Source organism: Sapajus apella, unplaced genomic scaffold (genome assembly GCF_009761245.1).
Source record: "Sapajus apella isolate SASKATOON/1434 unplaced genomic scaffold, GSC_monkey_1.0 scaffold1, whole genome shotgun sequence".
NCBI classification, from domain to species: Eukaryota; Metazoa; Chordata; class Mammalia; order Primates; family Cebidae; genus Sapajus; species Sapajus apella.
Genome location: NW_022436941.1, coordinates 1,633,696 through 1,653,793, shown reverse-complemented (window position 1 = coordinate 1,653,793; position 20,098 = coordinate 1,633,696). Strand labels below are relative to the sequence as shown.

General features: G+C 40.4%; 1 protein-coding gene across 6 annotated transcripts in view; it reads right to left on the bottom strand.

Annotated features, from left to right (window-relative positions):
- Positions 1–20,098, bottom strand: part of ARHGAP26 (Rho GTPase activating protein 26) — a 462,881-nt gene that overhangs the window by 174,611 nt on the left and 268,172 nt on the right. For all 6 annotated transcript variants that reach the window (XM_032291490.1, XM_032293486.1, XM_032292845.1 and 3 more), the window contains exons 13-16: positions 19,139–19,204; positions 14,761–14,835; positions 2,208–2,295; positions 648–706 (exon numbers count right to left, since the gene is read on the bottom strand). In XM_032291490.1, the coding sequence (XP_032147381.1) occupies positions 648–706; positions 2,208–2,295; positions 14,761–14,835; positions 19,139–19,204 (288 nt within the window). The remainder of the gene's footprint in view (positions 1–647; positions 707–2,207; positions 2,296–14,760; positions 14,836–19,138; positions 19,205–20,098) is intronic.

Below are 20,098 nucleotides of genomic sequence, written 5' to 3'. Positions count from 1 at the left end.
AATCTGATAGAAAATCTTTCTGCCCCTTTACAAGAGGCCTGACCCACGTAGCCAGAGATTCTAGTTTACTTAGAGTAGCTTGGACCTAATCCCTATGTATTTTAATACCAGTAATATGACGCTAGGGAACCTGGATGATATAGTTGAAGAATGATCAGAAGCTGTAAATGGAAGACATAATGGAAAAGAGGACTGTGAAGTTACATAAACGGTGTCATATTCAGGAAAACATTTCCAATGCTCAATTTAGGTAATGTGCAATGTCTGATTCATTCTGCAAAATGCTACTCAAAGGCTGGAAAAAACCTAAGAAGTTAGAACTCCAATAATCAAAACTAGAAAGGCAAACTTGTTTTTCTCTATCCCTCCAACATCCTCCTCCCCTCCAAAAAAAAAAAAAAAAAAAAAAAAAAAAGACTTCTGAAGTTTCTCTCCTCTACTGTAAATTCGATGTGGTTGAAAGGCCCTTAGCAATCCCTATTTGGTTTCATTTTTCTTCCATGTTATAATCTCATGAGCCTGTTATGTGGCCAGTTTACATGCAGAACATGAAGGATTAGGTAATATTTATTTTGGGATACTGACTCTTCTTCGAAATAGAAAAATCTATTCTCCTCCTCTTAAAACTGAGACAAAAAAAGTCTTACTTGCTGCTTTGATGAAACTTCTTTGAAACTGGTACATCATGAGCGGTCCGGGAAGCATTCTGGAGTAAAAGGAGATAGGCTAGTCAGCTTAATAATAAAAATTATCATATTCTCTCTAAATAGCAGCCTAGAGACTGACAAACTATATTACATTTCTCAAAGACAAACATCACAAGGAAACGATAACAACTTAATTTAGTTTCCCTATGGCAGGGGTTCTGAGATTTCACCCACAAGTTTTATTCTCTCTTTTTTAAAGGAATGGATACAACTATGTTTCACTGTTAACACTAAAATAGTGCTAATGCAAGAGTCTAACACAGACTAAGAGATTTCCTTTTCAGTCAGTGACTCACCTATCAACAACAGCGTTTTAAGATATGTCTGAGAAACAGGCAACTAACTACATATTTGCAAGTGCTTGTGCTCAAACTCTCATCTTCCCAGTGGCTTGTTGCTATAAAAGACTTTTGCAGGTGCTTTGGTGGTGAATTCATTATGGAGTATTGCTCCAGAATGCTAAAGGGCTAGAACCCCTAACATTAGGTATGATATAAGCAAATTTTACATGCTGGGGTATGAGTATGTTTAACTATAAACTTGAGGTTTTTTTCTGATAGTTCAAATAAGAAACTTCTCAGTAGACTATACATTATTCTTGGCTCAGATTCTATTCTCACTAGGTCCCTTAATTCCACTCCCAGTTTTAGCTAACACTTAACATTGTATCTCACTCCTGACTCCAATTACCCCATTGCCAATAAAACCTACGTCAGCAATTCCTTTTCTGTGGCCTCCCTCCTTTGCTTTTCAGCCAATTGCATCTTCAAAAAACCCACACAAAGACTTATGCAATTTCTGATTACCATTCTCCTCTCTTTTGAAGACTAGGTCCCACCTTTCTGTAAGAAGAACTATGGTATTGCTGTCCTCTAAGTCCGGTATAGGAATTTTGGTTTATTCATGAAACTGAGATGCAGGCAGCTGGTCAATAACCCAACCCTTAATAATGAAAGGAGGTGTAGAGAGGTTGCAGTAATATCATATATAAGTGATACAAGGAAAATAGTCTCTCCAGGGAGATAATATTGTCCAATACATGTGGAAAGAGTCAAAAAAGGAGCTCCATTAAGTTCTCGTTTTTAAGAACCATTGTCAGCAATGTACTCTGTGTAAAGTGTGAAACTATCAAAATACACAGGGTATGCAATCATGCATGCTTAACAGAAACCCATGATTCCTTGTGTTCTTAGCATGATTATTCAGGGACTTCAGGGAAGACCCCATTTTAGGTTCTGTTCAAGGCTAATTATCACTATACCTCTCATATAGAACCAAGTTTCCTAAATCACTAACGGTGTCACGGCACAAAGGCGACCCATCAACTATGGATGATTTACAATTGGTTTGACCAGCTGAGCTAAATGCACCCACACAGAAGCTGTTTCCACATCTCAAACACCCACCCGACAGCTCTCCGGAGTCTGAAAATAAAACTGCTTTCTTCCTGATTGCATGATAACTAGCTGGCACTCTGCCTTGCAAATGGAAAGTCCCTACCTTAGGTAGGTCTTCAGAGCACTAGTGATGGTCTTTATCTCCCATTCAGCACAGATATCTGTTTCCGTCTCAGAAGCAGTCTTGGGGTCTACAATGAAGAAAAGACAATGCATAAAGCAGAGCATAAAATGGAACTAATAAATAAGCACACATAAAGGCATCCAATCTTGCTAGTAATAGAGAAATGCAAAGTAAAACAAAAACGATAAGTATTATTTTTTATCTATGAAATTAGGAAAATGTTTAAAAATCCCAATATCTATTTGCTGGTAAGAATGAGTGAAACTGTCCTCTCCTATCCTGCTGGCAGCAGGAGAGATAAACGCAACTGTTTTGAGAAGCAATTTGGCAATATGTATCGAAGTCTTAAAAATGTTTACATCCTTCCAACCAGTAATCCCATTTCCCCCAATCTGTCCTCAGAAAATAAGATAAGGCATGAGAAAAGTTACAGACCCCAGAAATGTTCAGCATACACTCTTCTTTATAACAGCAGAAAAAAACAAAAAAAGGAGACAACCTAAATGTCCAGTGATAGAATGGGTAAGTGAATTACAGTATGTCTACCTGATGAAATATTACCTTGCCAATTTCTATGACAACGATAACTGCAAAGCAACATGGAAAATGCCTGTATTATATAATGTCAAATAAAAAATCAAGATACGTTTGTGAGAAACTTTTTCTATAAACTTTTTATATGAATAAGGCTGAAAGGAAATACTCTAAATTAGTGGTTGGGTCAAAGTGGTGGACTGTGGTTTTTATATTTTCTAAACTATGATTTTATTCCATTACTTTCATATTTCTTAAGCTCAAATGTGCAATGGGAACCACCATAACTATATCTGCTCCTGATAATTTATTTTGTCTCTTCTTGTATTGACTTTGAAACAAGTCAGTATATTTTAAACAAGCATGTATGATAAAAGAACTAGAAGAGGTGATTCCCGTAGTCTTCCCGAGTAGCACACAAGGAGGTGAGAATAAGAGGCAGAGACTGGGGAGTGTAATGGCTTCACAGATCCCCATCCTGTCCCTGGTGAGGCAGGCCAGGTCACACATGTACCGGTGGGAGGGTCGAAGAGTCTTTCAGTGCATAGGAGGGAGAGTTCAACTCTCTTAAACTGATTAAAGACTAGTTCTTTGCCCGCCAGCTCTCGGTCCATTTTTTTCCTGCAAAGCACTTCATTTTGAGTAGGAGAACAACCCTTTTCTTACTTTTTCCAGGGGTGAAGAATGAGCTTCAGGAAAAACTGGCCAAAAGCATAATCTCTCTCTAGACTCCACGACTGGATGAGAGATTGCCCAGGACGTAAGGCTGCCCAATCAGAGTAACTTTCCCAACTTTTCCAGGAGTCAGGAACAGATATTTGCTGTTTGCTGGGCTTGCATTGGGAGGTTATGTAACTACCAGGTGCCACCACACAGAGCCTGAAAGTCTGACAAATCCAGAGATGAGATAAGCAGAAATAGTGGATCCTGAACCTTGTATTTGCCTCTCCTTCTTATCATGCAAGCCAGTAAATTCCTTTTTCCTCTTAAGCCAGGTGAGGTCGGGTTTCTGTCTTTTTACAATGCAAAGAGATCTAAATGATGCACCAGGAAAAGGGAGGCAGCCACCAGACTGCATCTTTCTGAACAGTCTCCAAGGATAATTCTGGGGCATCAATGAAGAAAGCAGGTCCAACAGCCTTTCAGGGCCAACAGCCTTTCAGCTAGAAAAGGAGAATGAGTCACAGGTAGGCACAAGACATTTTCTATTTACTGGGAAAGAAACCACCTTCATCCAAAGAGAAAGAGGCCAAACACTCATGAATGGCTTCAGGATTTAGCCTATAATCAACAGGTAGAGGCAAAAATCCAACTGGTACCTACTGCTCTCTGTGTGTTCCCCTGACACATATTGGGATATGGGAGAGGAAAGAGCACCAGCTCATGAAACGTGTGGCTCCCAAAGGCACAGTACCTGACCTGTATGATGGTTGCAGGTGACCCTAAGCAATAAAACGAAGTCTTTCTTGTCACATGAAACAAACAAGGAAGAAGTTAAAGAGCATAATTTTAATCCTGGGGCCACAGAACAGTAAATTCCATAGAGTTCTAACACAGCAAATTTCTGAAAAGCTCACAAAATGTGATTTTCCTGGTAACCAAAATGCCTGCCACTTTAATTTGTGTCTTTCTTTGTCCTCTTGCACTCCCCGGGTGGCTTTTTCCTGCGAAAGAGTACGTATCAAAAACCTTCACTTTGCATGACCTCTTTCCCTCCCCATCCCAAGACACATGGAGAGCTGCCATCCTGCATGGCTCCTGGATGTGAGACAAATGTTACTGTACATTTTTCTAAGGAAGAAACCAACTTCTACCCAAGAAGAGTGAACCTAAAACTGAACAGGCAGCAGTTGGCAAGTCTGGGAGTTGTGAACTGTTCCATGAACCACATTTAGCAAACTAATGATTAGCTTCCACTTATTCGGGCTCTGTAACCATAGGAATATTGCATAACATTAGAGAGGAGAGTCAAATTACAGCCCGGCTAAAGGGCTTTTTATAGCACTGATGAGGCAAGGCTCATAACTTGAGCATGCCCATTTTAATTCATTTAAAATCCAAACTAAGTTGAAAGTAGCCTCCCAAACTACACCATTTTCAGAAAGTACTGCCAACTTCCACACCTCCCTCCTGATGCTCCCCTCACTTACAGAAGCTTCCTGATGGCATCTGAATATGCTGCAGAGACATCACTTACACTCTTCTTTAGAACTCAGTACATTTCTCTCCATCATGTCACTTGACCACTGGTGCTTAGTAAAACAGATCTAAAGTAGATGAGCAGTTCAAGGTACAAAAGGCATCATGTGGGGAAAGCAGAATGAATGTTATTTCCTCTTGAACCTACTATCACAGGAATTCAGAAAATTTTAGAAGATACAGGCTGGAAGCAGTGGTTATAACAGGAGAACACCTTAGAAAAGTCACACTGGATCAGTCCCAAGAGCCATCTAATCTATCACTGTGCTGCAGACAAAGTGAAGGACATTTTGGAGGAAATTATTAGGAAAGTTACCTACATACTCTTAAATTTCCTAATAAGACATCATAGTGTATGCAAATTAGTGTTTTTCTCTTTTTAAGTGAGAGCATAATATATGCACATGTTAAAAAGAATTCAAAGAAAAAAAAACCAGACATACATTAAAAGGTAGAGTCAACTACTAATGCCAGCTTTTTATGTGCGTATCCTATCTCTAACAGTCCCTTCTGTTTTGAGATCCAAAAGCTCTTACTGGCTCAAACCTCAGTCTTAGAGCCTGCCTGAAGCATCCCAACAGGAAAAGGTTATGGTGGCCAGAGCAGAGGAGGAGGTGAGCTTCCATCTGTGTGTCTCTTCTCTGAGGACTCAGGATTGTGATTAGTTGCCATATCACTAGCTCCCAGAATGATCAAACCTCTTCCCCAGCAGTCTATCATCTCCTGGTCCTGCTGTCCTTTGTCTGCTCCCTTTTACAGGTAGGCAAAATTGAAAGTTTGTTCTTCTCATGGTTCCCCTACTCCAGTAGGCTACAGTATTCAAAGTCTGGGCTGTTTCCACTTAACCCTATGTAAGCCTTTAGGTCTTAGAAATCATCATAAAGAATTTTGATTTCTTCAGAAAGAAGACATTGATTGCTTTTATTTATACCACTCTATGAAAAGGTATGGGAAATACGGGGCATAGAAAAAAGAAATGCAGACATGCAAGGTCCCAGAATAAGGAAGAATAGAGTTCATGGCTGGATCAAAGGTAAGTAGGTGAAGCACGTTACTATAATTCTGTGCTTTACAGCACTGCCCTACAAACCTTCGTTGTGTTCCCTGTTTTACTAAGTTTGCTTTAAATATGGTTTAAAAAGGGGGGAAAAAGAGAAAAGGTGACAAGATGAAGAAACAGTGATGCTGAATTTGCAGTCCTTTACCATCACAGTCCTTTACCAAACACACAAAAAAGGAACACAAATTTGTAACAGTGCAGAAAATTAGACTCTCAGTCAATATTCTCCTGCCACCAGAATACCCACTAGGCAAAGCTCAGATGAAGGCCTGGGGAAAACCCAGTTGGGGAAACAATGTGATAGGTAGTGGCTCTCTGCCCACCAAAAACATAGCCTAAGCCACCAGGGAGTGTGGGGGAAAGACGGTGCTGCACCCCCACCCCCGACCCCACTCTAGTACACACACTATTGAGAGGTACGCTCTGGAGCATCCAGGGCTGTCATGAGATTATAATCCAGGCAATGAAATTAGACTGTGGAGCAGAAGTGGAGGGGTGTCCTTTTATATCAAGGCAAGTGAATTCAGAAGAAGAAGAATCCTAGAAGACACGTGAGAGAGATGAGGGAAGAACCACAGCATGCTTCAGATTATCCAGGAATAAACTCTGCTTCTCCCAAGACCATATCAAATAGCAAAACCAGGAGAAATCAATGCAGGCTTATAGGTCCACTTAATGAAAGGTTCAAGAATACCAGGAAGTTGGCTCATATCATGTACAACAACCCTCCAATCATCATGTAAGGGAATGATTCTAACAGGATTAAGGAAAATAGCAGAACAAGGAGACTCTATCCACAATGAGTTTAAAAGCAAAGGTTTGATTAAACAGAAGATATAAAATCCTATAAAATACTTGCTGGCAAAAAATACAGAGACCAAAGCGCTCTGAAAAATAATTCAGAAAGCACCTTCACTGTTATATAAATAAAACACAAAAAAATATGGATGGCAGAAACTAAGATAACAAAATAAAACATGAAAGAGACTGAAATAATAAAGGTTATAGCTGAAAGGTAGAAATAAAAGGAGCTAAATAAGATAATAAAGACACTGGAAAATCCAATTACAAAAAGTTAAAATTTGCATTATAAACAGCAAAATAAAAACCACAGTCAACTCAACAATTTTAAATGAGTAATACTGAGATGGGGAACAAGTTTGAGAATTTTTGCTAGAATGTAAAGAATCAGGAGAAAAATTAAACATTAAAAATGTGAAAACTGTTGGTGTGTTTAAAAGGTTGAGAATTGGAGTGAAAAAAAAAAACAGTAAAAAGATTGGTTTGCCTTTAGAAAAATATATATAAAAACTTCAAAGGATCTCAATATGTATAAAACAACAATTACATGGTGATATATAAAAAGTAGTGGAAAGGAGGAAGACAGCTCATTAAATGGATATCAGTCAACTGGATAAACATTTGAGGAAAAAGGAGAGTTTCCACTTTATATGATGGATTTTAAGAAAAATAAAGGTTTTTGCAATTTTAGATTGGGGAAGCCTTTTTTTGTTTTTTCTTTGAGACGCAGTCTCACTCTTTCACCCAGGCTGGAATGTAGTGGCTTGATCTCAGCTCACTGCAACCTCTGCCTCCCAGGTTCAAGTGAATCCCATGCCTCAGCCTCCCAAGTAGCTGGGACTACAGGTGCACACCACCACACCCAGCTAATTTTTAGTAGATATGGGGTTTCACCGTGTTGGTCAAACTGGTCTTGAACTTCTGACCTTGTGATCCGCCCACCTCGGCCTGGGCTTTCAGGCCTGAGCTGGGCTTTCAGGTCTGAGCTGCTGCGCCCAGCCTGGGGAAGGTCTTTTATGCCACAATTCGTTTAAAGAAAAGATAATATACTGGACATCATAAAATTTAAAACAGTCCCGGCCCAGTGGCTCACATCTTTAATCCTAGCATGCTGGGAGGTCAAGGAAGGCAGATCACTTGAGCTCAGGAGTTTGAGACTAGCCTGAGCAACATGATGAAACCCTGTCTCTACTAAAAATACAAAAATTAGCCAGGCATGGTGGCGCACACCTGTAGTCCCAACTACTCAGGTGGCTGAGGTACAAGAATCACTTGAACCCAGGAGGTAGAGGTTGCAGTGAGCCAAGAGCAAGCCACTACATTCCAGCCTGGGTTAAAGTGTGAGACTCTGTCTCAAGAAAATGAAATAAAATAAAATATTCATAAGACAACGAAAGCAAATGCACTATAAAGTTTACGACAAATAATAATCTGAAAAAAATATTTTTAAAAAATATCCTACAGATCTAAAAAGGTCTTGTAATCAGAAGAACACACTGCCGGGTGCAGTGGCTTAGGCCTATAATCCCAGCACTTCAGGAGGCCAAGGCAGGCAGATCATTTGAGGACAGGGGTTTGAGCTTAGCCTGGCCAACATGGTGAAACCCTAGCTCTACTAAAAAAAATACAAAAGTTAGCCTGGTGTGGTGGCACGCACCCGTAATCCCAGCTACTCAGGATGTTGAAGTATGAGAATCACTTGTACCTGGAGGGCAGGGGTTGCAGGGAGCCAACATGGCACCACTGCACTACAACCTGGGCAACAGAGTGGAGAAAAATAATAAAAAAAATTTTTTTGAAGTAAAAGACGAACATGCCAATAGAAAAATAGGCTAAGAATACACATAGGCAATTTACAAAGAAGTATAAATCAGCAGTAAATATGTAAACAGTACAATCTCACCCAAAATTACAGAAATGCAAAATTAAATACAAGGAGATACACTTAAAAATGTTTATAATTTATATGCAAAACAGTAGTACACAGCATGGCAATGATACGGGATATAGAATAATCTCCCCAGACTTTGCTAACTACAAACTTGGGAATATCAATTAAGAGCCTTGAAGACATGTACATACCTTGACCCAGCAATTAAATACCTTAAAATAAGTCCTGAGGAAATAGAGATGCATATAAAAATTATAACAGCTAACATTTTATATTTAACACGTGAAGGCTCTGGACTCAGCAACTCACAGGCATCTTTTCATTCCATTCTCACATTACTATGGAGGCAGGAGCCATCAATATAGATGCGGAAATAGATGACCAGACCACAGTGTAAATCATGCATGTAAGTCAAAGAAATAAGCAGTGGAACTGCAACTTGTTGAATCTCAAAATGCTTGCTCTTAATCTCTGCTGCCTCTGTGGGGATGTTTACCCTCTGTCCTGCCTCATGGGGATGTTTACCTGAGCGCTTTCTAGAATGATGAAGAATTGCAGTTAGCCCATATATCCAAGGATAGGGAACTGATTAAAATGTTACAGAGCATCTATGAAGTATATGGCTAAGAAAATCACACTCAGGAAGAACCTGAGTGACATGAGACACTCTATAGTGTTACATGAATAAAACCTGTCATATCTGCCCAGTGAATTTAATTTTGCTAAACATACTGTTATATTTATTATAGTATATTATATTATACTATACTAAATGTAAAAGGTAATAATATAACATTCTGATGTCATATGGCAAAACAGTTAATAAAGGTTAACTCTAGTCTATAGAACTGTTGCTTTCTTCTACTTTTTGTATTGCTCCAAATTTTCACAAAGACCACTCATAACTTTTCATCAGGAAAAAATTTATTTAAAATATATACAGAGAGACAGACATGCACTGAACAAGTATATAGCTGACTTATATATTAGATAGTATATATTAAAAAGTTGGGCAAAAATTTGGAAACATTTATCTTTGTTTAATATTCAGGGGGTAAAACCCCAGGCACACAGAAGGTATTCTATTTCTAGGAATCTGCAACTCTTTGAGAGTCCATTTCACTCTCCAAAGACTATTGACTTCTGTTACTAGGAGGAAGGGATCAAGGGTAGCTCGTGGTAGGACACGAGCACAAAGCCACACTGCGCTTGCTTTGAGGAATTTTAGCAAGCTTTCTTAAGGAATCAGGATCAGTAAAAAGAAGACATTCCCAAAGCACTGGCTCTTATATTCCTCTTCCAACCCAAAGTCCTCCAATGTATTAAGAGTACCAAAAATAAACTCCAAATAATCCGAAAAAGTCTCTGGTTTTAATCCTCAACCACACTTTTTTTTTTTTTTTTTTGAGACAAAGTCTTGCTCTGTCATCCAGGCTGGAGTGCAGTGGCACAATCTTGGCTCATTACAACCTCTGCCTCCAGGGTTCAAGGGATTCTCCAGCCTCAACCTCCTGAGTAGAGGGGCTGCAGGCACACACCACCACACCTGGCTAATATTTGTATTTTTTTTTCTTTGAGATAAAGTTTCATTCTTGTTGCCTAGGCTAGAGTACAATGGTGCAGTCCCAGCTCACTGCAACCTCCACCTCCCAGGTTCAACCAGTTCTCCTGCCTCAGCCTCCTGAGTAGCTGGGATTACAGGCATGTGCCACCACACCCAACTAATTTTTTGTATTTTTAGTAGAGATGGGGTTTCACCATGTTGGGCAGGCTGGTCTCAAACTCCTGACCTCAGGTGGTCTACCCACCTCAGCCTCCCAAAGTGCTGAGATTACAGGTATGGCCAACACACCCAGCCTAATTTTTTAGTAGAGATGGGGTTTCACCTGGTTAGCCAGGCTGCTCTCGACCTCCTGACCCCAGGTGATCCACCTGCCTCAGCTTCCCAAACTGCTGGGATTGTAGGAGTGCGCTGTTGCGCTCAGCCAGCCATACTTTGAATAACCAAAACATACTACTCCACTTTTTTTTTTTTGAGATGGAGTCTAGCTCTGTTGGCCAGGCTGGAGTGCAGTGGCGCGATCTCAGCTCACTGCAATCTCTGTCTCCCCGGTTCACGCAATTCTCCTGCCTCAGTCTCCCTAGTAGCTGGGATTACAGGTGCCCGCCACCACACCCAGCTAATTTTTGTATTTTTAGTAGAGATGGGGTTTCACTGTGTTGGCCAGGCTGGTCTCAAACTCTTGACCTCATGATCCACCCACCTCAGCCTCCCAATGTGGTGGGATTACAAGCGTGAGCCACCGCGCCCAGCTTACTACTCCACTTTTGAGAGACTTGGACAGACAAACCAAATCTTACACAGTACCTGGCACATAATAAGCATTCAATGAATGTATAATAAAACAATACTTAATGAAAGGTTCACTCAGTCCAGCCATCTCAGGGAAGGTTTTGGAGGACAGGTGCCATGTTTATTTTATGCTCTTGGCTAGCCAAGACACTACCGGTACCAAGAACTGATTGAGACCACGCTCACAGAAGAGAAGATGTAGCCCCCCCTTCAGGTCTGGAGACCTGGTGACTCTGTAATTGAGAGATTCAGACTTACTTAACTGGTGTGGGGGAATCATGGATACAATCCTCAGCTTTCAATTAGATGCTGCACTGTGGTCATCTCACAGCTCTGGTTGGATCTCAGATTAGATTCCAGTCTATCTGTAATGTCCTCCTGGCAGAGGCAGCCACCCTCATGACTTTCAGCTGCTAGTTATTACTTTTTTGTGACATTTCTCAAATGTTCATGATTATTTTCTCTATCCCCAGGAAAACCAAGGAAGAGAACAAGACAAATATCTTGTGTGAAGGCCACTAAGAAAAGTGATAAAAACAAGATCCTTTCATAACCACTCTTTTGCTTAACACAACTGAGCTAAAGTGATTCTTTTTTAGATTAGCAAAGCAGTCTAAAATGTCATTTTTCATTAGTGTCATCTTACATAATAATCTGTCACTTTTGAAATCTCTCTGCCCCTTCTGTTCCCGCATATCAGTTGGTTAAAAGTCCTGTAGATTCTCTCTCTACAAAGGGATTCTGTCCTTTTTTCCTGACTTCAGAGCACCTATTTGGTTCAGTCGTTGACAGGATTTGCCTTATCTAATCTATTGTAACCATCTTCCTCTTCTATGTCCTTCCACAATTATACACATGCTCCATACTGTAGCCAAGATTATGCTCCTAGTGCTAGAATCTGTTATTATTAGGCCTGTGTTAGACATACTTTCTTTTAAAAAGCTACCAGCAGCCATTATTTCAGGAACGCACTCCTCCATCATCCTATTAATAATCCTGCTCAGTCCACTGGGTTCCAGGGACTAACCCCATCCACACCCCAACCCCCACATCCCCTGAGACAGGCACAGGATCCAGGCCATCTGCAGTGGGCCATGTGACTGGTCTGAGATTGAGAAATGAATCATGTGAATGGCCCCATACTGGCCAAGCAAAGTCCTCGCTGGAGCCTCCTGCCAACACGGTCAAGAAAGGCAGTCTCTACTCAGTGACCACAGGCTTCAAGGACTGCAGAGGCTGAACCTGTCTGGGACACTCCCACAGAGAACAAAGCCACACCAAGCCCAGCAGAGGTCAAAGATCATGAGAAGCCAGAAGGAGGAAGGGGCAAAGGATCTAGCAAAAGAAAGACATCATTGGCATCCCTGACCCTGCCAAGCTTCTGTCTTGCATTTACCAGTTATGTGAGCAAATAAATGCCTTTTTTCCCTTGTATTCTGAATTGTCTTCGACACTTTTGTGCGCCAAATGCATCATAATGCATGTAATCCCACTACTTAGCACTTTTAATAGTTTCTTACTTCCTATAGAAAAACCCAAACACCTTAGCTCAATATTCAAGTTCCTCAACAAAAGAGACCACCTCAGCTATTCAGCTTTAACTCTCCTGTCCCAGCTTCAAGCAGATCTTTCAAAAATATTAAAATAATGATAATCTTAGAATCATTAACCTTTGCCATAGCCACCAGGTCCTTTGTTCAGAATACTTCCTGAATTGGAATTATTCTATTCTCTCCTTCACTATACTAAGTCTTCTAGACCCAGCACATATTAAGCACGAATATCATACGTTACATTACAGCTTTCATATACACACATATCTCTCCTTGCAGAAAAGAAACAGCTCTTTCTAAAGTTTAATCTCTAGCACCTGACATCTGGTACAGGCAGCAGACACTCCACAAATGTTTACAGCTCTGGTCAGAAATAAAAACTAAGGACTGACACCTATTAGACTCTTAATTCTTCCTTATATTAGAATTTCTCAAATTTAACCATATCATCATACAATCCAGCAATTACACACTTGGATATTTATCCCAGAGGAGGAGATATATGCTCACACAGAAACTGTACCTGAACATTTATAGCAGTTTTATCATAACTGCCCCAAACTGGAAACAACTTAGATGTCCTTCAATAAATGAATTGTTCAATAAAGTGTGGTACAACCATACACTGAAACACTATGCAGCAATAAAAAGGAACTACTAAAATATGGAACAACAAAAATAAATCTTGAGGAAATTATACTGACTGAAAAACAATGCCAATACCAAAAGGCTCCATATTGTATAATTCCATTTAAATAATAATCTTGAAATGACAAAATTATAGAAATAGAGAACAGATTACTGATTGCCAGGGGTTGGAGACAAGGTACAGGGTGGGAAGTGAGGTGTGTGTTTGTACAACATCCCAAGGAATCCTTTCAGTGATGAAAATGTTCTGCACCTTGACTATATCAATGTCAATATTTTGATTGTGATACTAAAATTGTGTTTTTAAAGACGTTACCTTTAGAGGATACTGGATAAGTGGTACACAGGATCTCTATATTGTTTCTTACAACTGCCTATAAATCTATAATTATCTCAAAATGAAAGGTTTAATTTTTACAAAAACTAACCATATTTCAAATCTTAACCAAAAGCACTCAGACCTCAGTGCTAAAGCACCTCGCAAATAATCACAGTTCCAAACAACAGATCTCACTCTAATTAGTAATACAATAGGGTTTTGGCTACAAGGGGTGAATGACTCTCTCAAAAAGAGGTGAAGACAGTCATTCTGGTCAATGTGAGAGAAGAGATTTCTTTACATAAGAAAGCTATTTTCAGAAAGTGGGATGGCAAAAGAAATTACAAATACTAACACAAGAACTGTTCTTGTCCAAAACACTGAGCTGGGTACCCCAAGTGATAGTCCATCTCTACAAGCTAGGGCTTTCATGGGGAGGAATAACAGCCTCTGTGAAATCGGATCTGTTTGCCATTTAGATCCATGTGACTCACGGAGGCTGGCTGCACTCATATCTAAAAATACAGGAAATCCGCAGCCTAAGCAAATTTGGCTCATAGACTCATGGGCTTTTGATTCAAACACTGCACATTTGGAGACAGTGGTTGTATATTTATATCAGCTAGCGGCAAAGGAAGTTCCACTGCTCAAGTGACAGGTATTCAGTTGAAATCTAGAAGCAAAAAGGATCAGAAGATTGATCTGCTTATAAACATTTTATCTGAGAGTTACATGACACCTGCTCAGTATCAGGAACATGAACTCTGAGGTCCTCTGGAGCCTAGAATGATGCCTTTCCTTGAGCATTGGGTGTGTCCCACTAAATACCTGCCCCAAAAGAGAACGGAGGGAGTCATGAGCTATTAAAGAGAGTAGGGTGTGGCGGTCACATGAGTGAGCGATTACTACTTGGGCCAGCAGCTCTGAGCCTGCAGACACAGAGGGTGTGGTGTCTGGGCCCTGGGATTTTTTATTTTGTCCAGTCCTAACCAGAACCTTTCACAGCAGTGCCTGAAGCCATGACATCTGACCAATGGGGCAGCTGATTTCTGGTGACAGCTTGTGGACACCCCGATTCCTTTGCCACAGGCTGTATCTACTCACAGACCTGGTGACTTTACAGAGTGAGCCCCCCACCCAGAGACCTGCCTGGCAGAGCCACTGCCGCACTTACCCATCAGGACACTCAGCAACTTCTGCACTCTGGAGTTGACCCCCACAATTCGGTACAGCCCTTGCTCGTTGATTCCTGAGGAAAGAAACAGTGATGATTTAATTAGAAGCACGTCAGAACACAAGTCAGGCCAATCCAGCCAAATGCACTTCTTTTTTTTCATTTTCTCAGTCCTTCTAAAAGCTGCTCTAATTAAAGTCCCCTGTCATTCAGCTCAGCTCTTAGCAAAGGAGTGGGATTTGGTACAGCTGTCTAGGATTTCACGGATGTGCTGCACACTTCAGCCCTCATGTTAGTTCAGTTGTCAGAGGCAAAAGAAACTTTCCTTTTCTCTTGCCAAAGGCAGCATCTGAAGAGTTCTAAAAGATGCAAAATGTGTACTTTTAAATATGTCATATTTAACCAATTTTTAAAATTAAAATGCCAAAAATGGATGATTAAAAATTCATACAACAGAAAAAGATACTTTATAATCTATTTTTACATATAAAATGAAAATATTGAGGTGTATGAACATTTTTAACTTTACAGAATGTTAGCCAAGACTGAGAAATTAGAAGATCCATTCATTTATAATATAAATATTCTTTATCAAAAAAAATACCACCTTTATTTCATTCAACCCAAGGAACTGTACAATTAGACGAGTAAGGGTTTACTTTTAAATTAAACATCTCAATAATAATCAAAAACCAATCCGCTGCAGTGTTTCTGTTCATTGAAATACATGGATTAGATCATCACTGTACCAGTTACAAAAGAAGGCCATTTTGACCAGGTGACGTGAAATGATTTTTCTCCTGTTAGTCCTAGGCCTATCATATCTGACCCCTCTCAAGTAACAGAACTCCGGCTTCCTATTTTATTCCTCTGATGTCCATTCTCCAACCAGCAGCCAAAGCAAACTGTCTAAAGTGTAAATTAGTTTATACCATCTCTTCTCTTAAAACTCTCCAATAGCTTCCCAATGCATTTAGACCATAATCAAAACGACTTAAAATGGCCTATCAGGCCTATACTATTGAGCACTGACAACCTCTGATTGCATCATCAACCACATGCATTCTGCTCCACATACTGGCCTTCCTGTCACCCCAACATGCCAAGCTTATGGCCCCACCTCATAGCCTTTGCTCCAGCTGTTTCCTCCACCTGAACTGCTCTTCTGCCACAGTTTTTCATCATTCAGGTCTCAGCTTAAATGCAACTGCTTCAATCTAATGCATCCCACAATCAACACTGCTGGTCATGCCCTTAACCTGTCTTCTTTCTTTATAGCGGTTAACGATATCTGAAATTATCTTTTTTATTTGCTTCCTTGTTTGTTTTTCTCCCCACAATAGAATGTAAACAGTAATTGTGTCCTGTTCACCATTATATTCTCAGCCCCTGGATCAGTATATGGTACACAATAATAAAGAAAACATTAAGTTTATATTCCATCAAGGCCAGTACAAAACACTTGGGGGCCAAAATACAATCTTCCAGAAGAAATTTGGGAAAGGACCAGTTCCGTAGTACTTTCAGCAAGACCTATGTAGATGTGGAACTAATGAATAAAAAGAAGTAGTCTGGAACGATAGGATTTTACAGCTAAAAAGGACCTGTAAAACCATGTACATCATTCTGCATGATTCATGGACTAGGAGCCCCTGGTCAAAAACTAAATGATGGGTCCCAGGTTACTCAGTGACAGAAAATAACATGTCAGCTTGTGGGCTTGAAAGGTCTGAGGTATCTCTACTTCTATCCTTGTGCTTTCCTGGGACTTTACACAATATCACCTCCCACTGGACAACTGTGGACAAATCCCAGAGAGTATGGGAAGTCTGTTCATTTCTGGTCACCATAAATATGTACGCACATACACACACTGCAATAGGGAGATAGCCACTTTCTTCAACTATTTATGCTAAAATGGCACCTAACTCATACTGTCCTTATTTCTTCTTTGTGCTCAATGAAGACTTTCTTAGAAGTTAAAACACATTATTTCCATTTTCATTTTAGAGGGGGGAAAAGGAACTCGTGCACCTTTTCTCCTACTTATTGTATATATTTTGTAGTTTTACATGAGAAAAAGTTGTCCTTGTGAGCTACTGGTCTGCACTTACCACAGACTTTATGTACAATTTTAAATGACTAGGTTTCCCTTTTGATTTTGGCTGCGGAAAACTGAGACACAAACAGTTGGCCCAGCTCAAGCAAGTATATGAACTTCATCAGGGAGAGATTTTTATTTTGGACTTGCTTTTGGCTCCATTTTGCGCCTCTACCTTTAAACCCTGTACCTTTTAATTCCAGTCTTTGTTTTTCAATTGAAAAAAAAGGTAAATTAAAACTCCTGTTGAAAAATTAGGCTGCATGCAGTGGCTCATGCCTGTAATCCCAGTGCTTTGGAAGGACGAAGTGGGCAGATCACTTGAGGTCAGGAGTTCAAGATCAGCCTGGACAACATGGTGAAACCCTGTCTCTACTCAAAGTACAAAAATTAGCTGGGTGTGGTGGTGGACACCTGAAATCCCAGCTACTCCAGAGGCTGAGGTAGGAGAATCGCTTGAACCCGGGAGGCCAAGGTTGCAGTGACTGTGGATTGCACCACTGCACTCCATCCTGGGCAAGAGAGCAAGACTCCATCTCAAAGAAAGAAAAAAGAAAAATTTACCTTACTAACAAAAACTTCAAAAAGACTTAGAAACTACAGTTAAGGTAAATAGATGACTCAAAAGGAAACAGTAAAAATCAGCGGAGAGCCACTGAGAACACAATGAAACCTGTGCAATATGAACGCTCCTCTCCCCACTGCTCCCAGAATGGGCTCATACTGAGCAGCTGCTTTGTAACTTGCATTTTTTACATAATATAAATAATTTTTTAAATGCCATATGTCAAAAACTGTATTTCCATTGCATTGTTAGTGATTCATAGTTTTTTATTACACAGATGTACCATGGTTGATTTAACCCATTTTTGAGGCATTTGGCCAGTTTCTGAGTTTGTACCTTAACACCACCACTGTGTAAACATCCTTATGGCTCAATCTGCTCCATATCCTTATTTCCTCAAGACCAATTCCCAGAAATGTCACCTACTTCCACTTTATGTTCTCTAGATATATCTTACATACCTTAAGAGCTGCCTTAACTCTTTAAGGGAGGTACAGCAGAAATAACCGAACATTTTTAAAAACGTTTCCACACATTACAACTGTTTTGGAAAGAATATCTTTTGACAGTATATATAAGGGCAGGTTTTAAAATTCTATCTCTCCCCTCTACTTAATGCTTCACAGTTCTTATTTTTTTAAGTGTATATGTCTTTTAAAGTGTGTATGTCTCAACTCTCTCTTCCCTCTACTTAATGCTTCACAGTCCTTATTAATTTTTTTAAAGTGTATATGTCTCGACTGCTAAGAGTTACAAACCTTGCTTTAAAAGGGAATTTCTTTCAACTACTTAAAAAGGGGTGGTAGGCTGAGAGGCTATAGAGTAAATAAGATTCACATCTCTGACAATGGTTCAACTGAAATCCAGTGGAAAGATGGTTAACAGCTTTTCTAAGGGGTGAGATAGACCAGCACACTCCAGGCTCCAAACTGCTGGGACTGAGGACTCTCCTTTGTGGCAGTCTCTGAAGAAGGGATGGAGACCATCAGGATGAACCAGCTTCCTTGAGCTTAATGTCCTGCTCCTACAGACCTGGGAAAGGTCAGTGTACAACATGGGCCTAATCCCTTCTCTCTACCTGGGTGGTCCCCAGGGACTAGCTCCCCAGAGCACCTTAGGTTCACAGACCGCAAGATGTCTGCCAGAGAAAATTCAGGGTGTCTGTGAACTTAGACAGGAAAACAAATACATTTTTATCTTCACTAACGTATAACTGACATTAAGCTTTTCCTTCCATGATGGATGTAAGCAAAAAATCACAGGAGCATTAGTGGTACCTGCAACTTGGTCGGAAATCACAGATATTTTCATAACTCATTACAATTGTTCTGGATCTCGTGAAATATCACTGCTCCCAAATTATGTTGGTTTTCAGACCCATTACTATCACTTATAAAGTATTAACAAAGAAACACATGTATCATGACACCCTGTATTTTTAATATTTTAAAAATTGAATTTCAGTAACTGGCTTCTATAATCATACATATTTCAGATACTTAAAACATTCTTCTGATCAGCCAAAAGTTGGTGACGCAAAATCAGTAAGAACCTCCTGCTTGAGACCAACAGGACTTGTGGAAATCTACTGACAATGGCACTTGGGGAGCTAATGAGTCACTTAAAGTCAGGAAACAGCAGGTAGCAGGTCTGACTCCTCACCAGATGCATGACCTTCCACGACAACAATGCCATCTGTTAAACTACTTTACCTCTGGTTTCCACAGCATGGATGCATTTCCTGATTATGCTGAAACCAATGCTGTCCAACTGCGCAGCTGAAAGAGCAAAAGAAGGGCAGTCAAGTTGCTAGCCATGAAACTGAACCTCAGGATAGGGCTTACCCAATCCAGGATGAATCAATCGCATGTTGTGGCTACAGAGCCCTTTAATTTTTCCCAATAACAGTACAGGAATAACACTATAATACTAACAATAGCTGGCAATGATTGAGAGCTTTCCATAAGCTAGGTTTGGTTTTTAAGTGCCTTCCATGTATTATCTCATTTAGTTATCATAGTAACCTCAAATTGTAGGAATCTGCAAAATTATCTTTAATTTACAGGTGAAGAAACAGCAGCACAGGGTGATAGGTGCCTTTACATTGCTTTGCTATTAACAGAAGCTGTAGAACTAACTGCAGTCTCCTTAAAAAAGTAGAAATTGGAGGTTCCAAGATGGCCGAATAGGAACAGCTCCGGAGTGCAGTTCCCAGCAAAAAAAAACGTGGAGGGTGAGTGCCCACCACATTTCCAAACAAATTTTCACTGCCCACAGACCAGGAGATTCCAGGGCCGAAAAGCACCATGAGTTTTCAGCATGGCAGTTTCAGCCGGTACCGGGTTGGTGCACAGAAACTCACACAAATCTGGGCAGCTGTTTCAACTGGCACCAGAGCTGCCCATTCAACTGAAAGAGAGGGGGCTGAGACAGGGAGCCAGGCGATCTGGCTCAGCAGGTACCACCCCCACGAAACAAGCAATCTGAAATGCTCTGGATTGAGAGTTTCGCAGCAAGCCAAGCTAGACCCAGGACAGTCCAATTCAGTGGGGGTGGGGGAAGGGCAACCCCCACTACCGAGGTAGTCCACCACTGCCAAGGCAGTTCACACAGCAGCTGAGCAGAGCCTGTGGCAGCTCAGCAACACCTCTGCTGGCAGACTGTGACTAGAC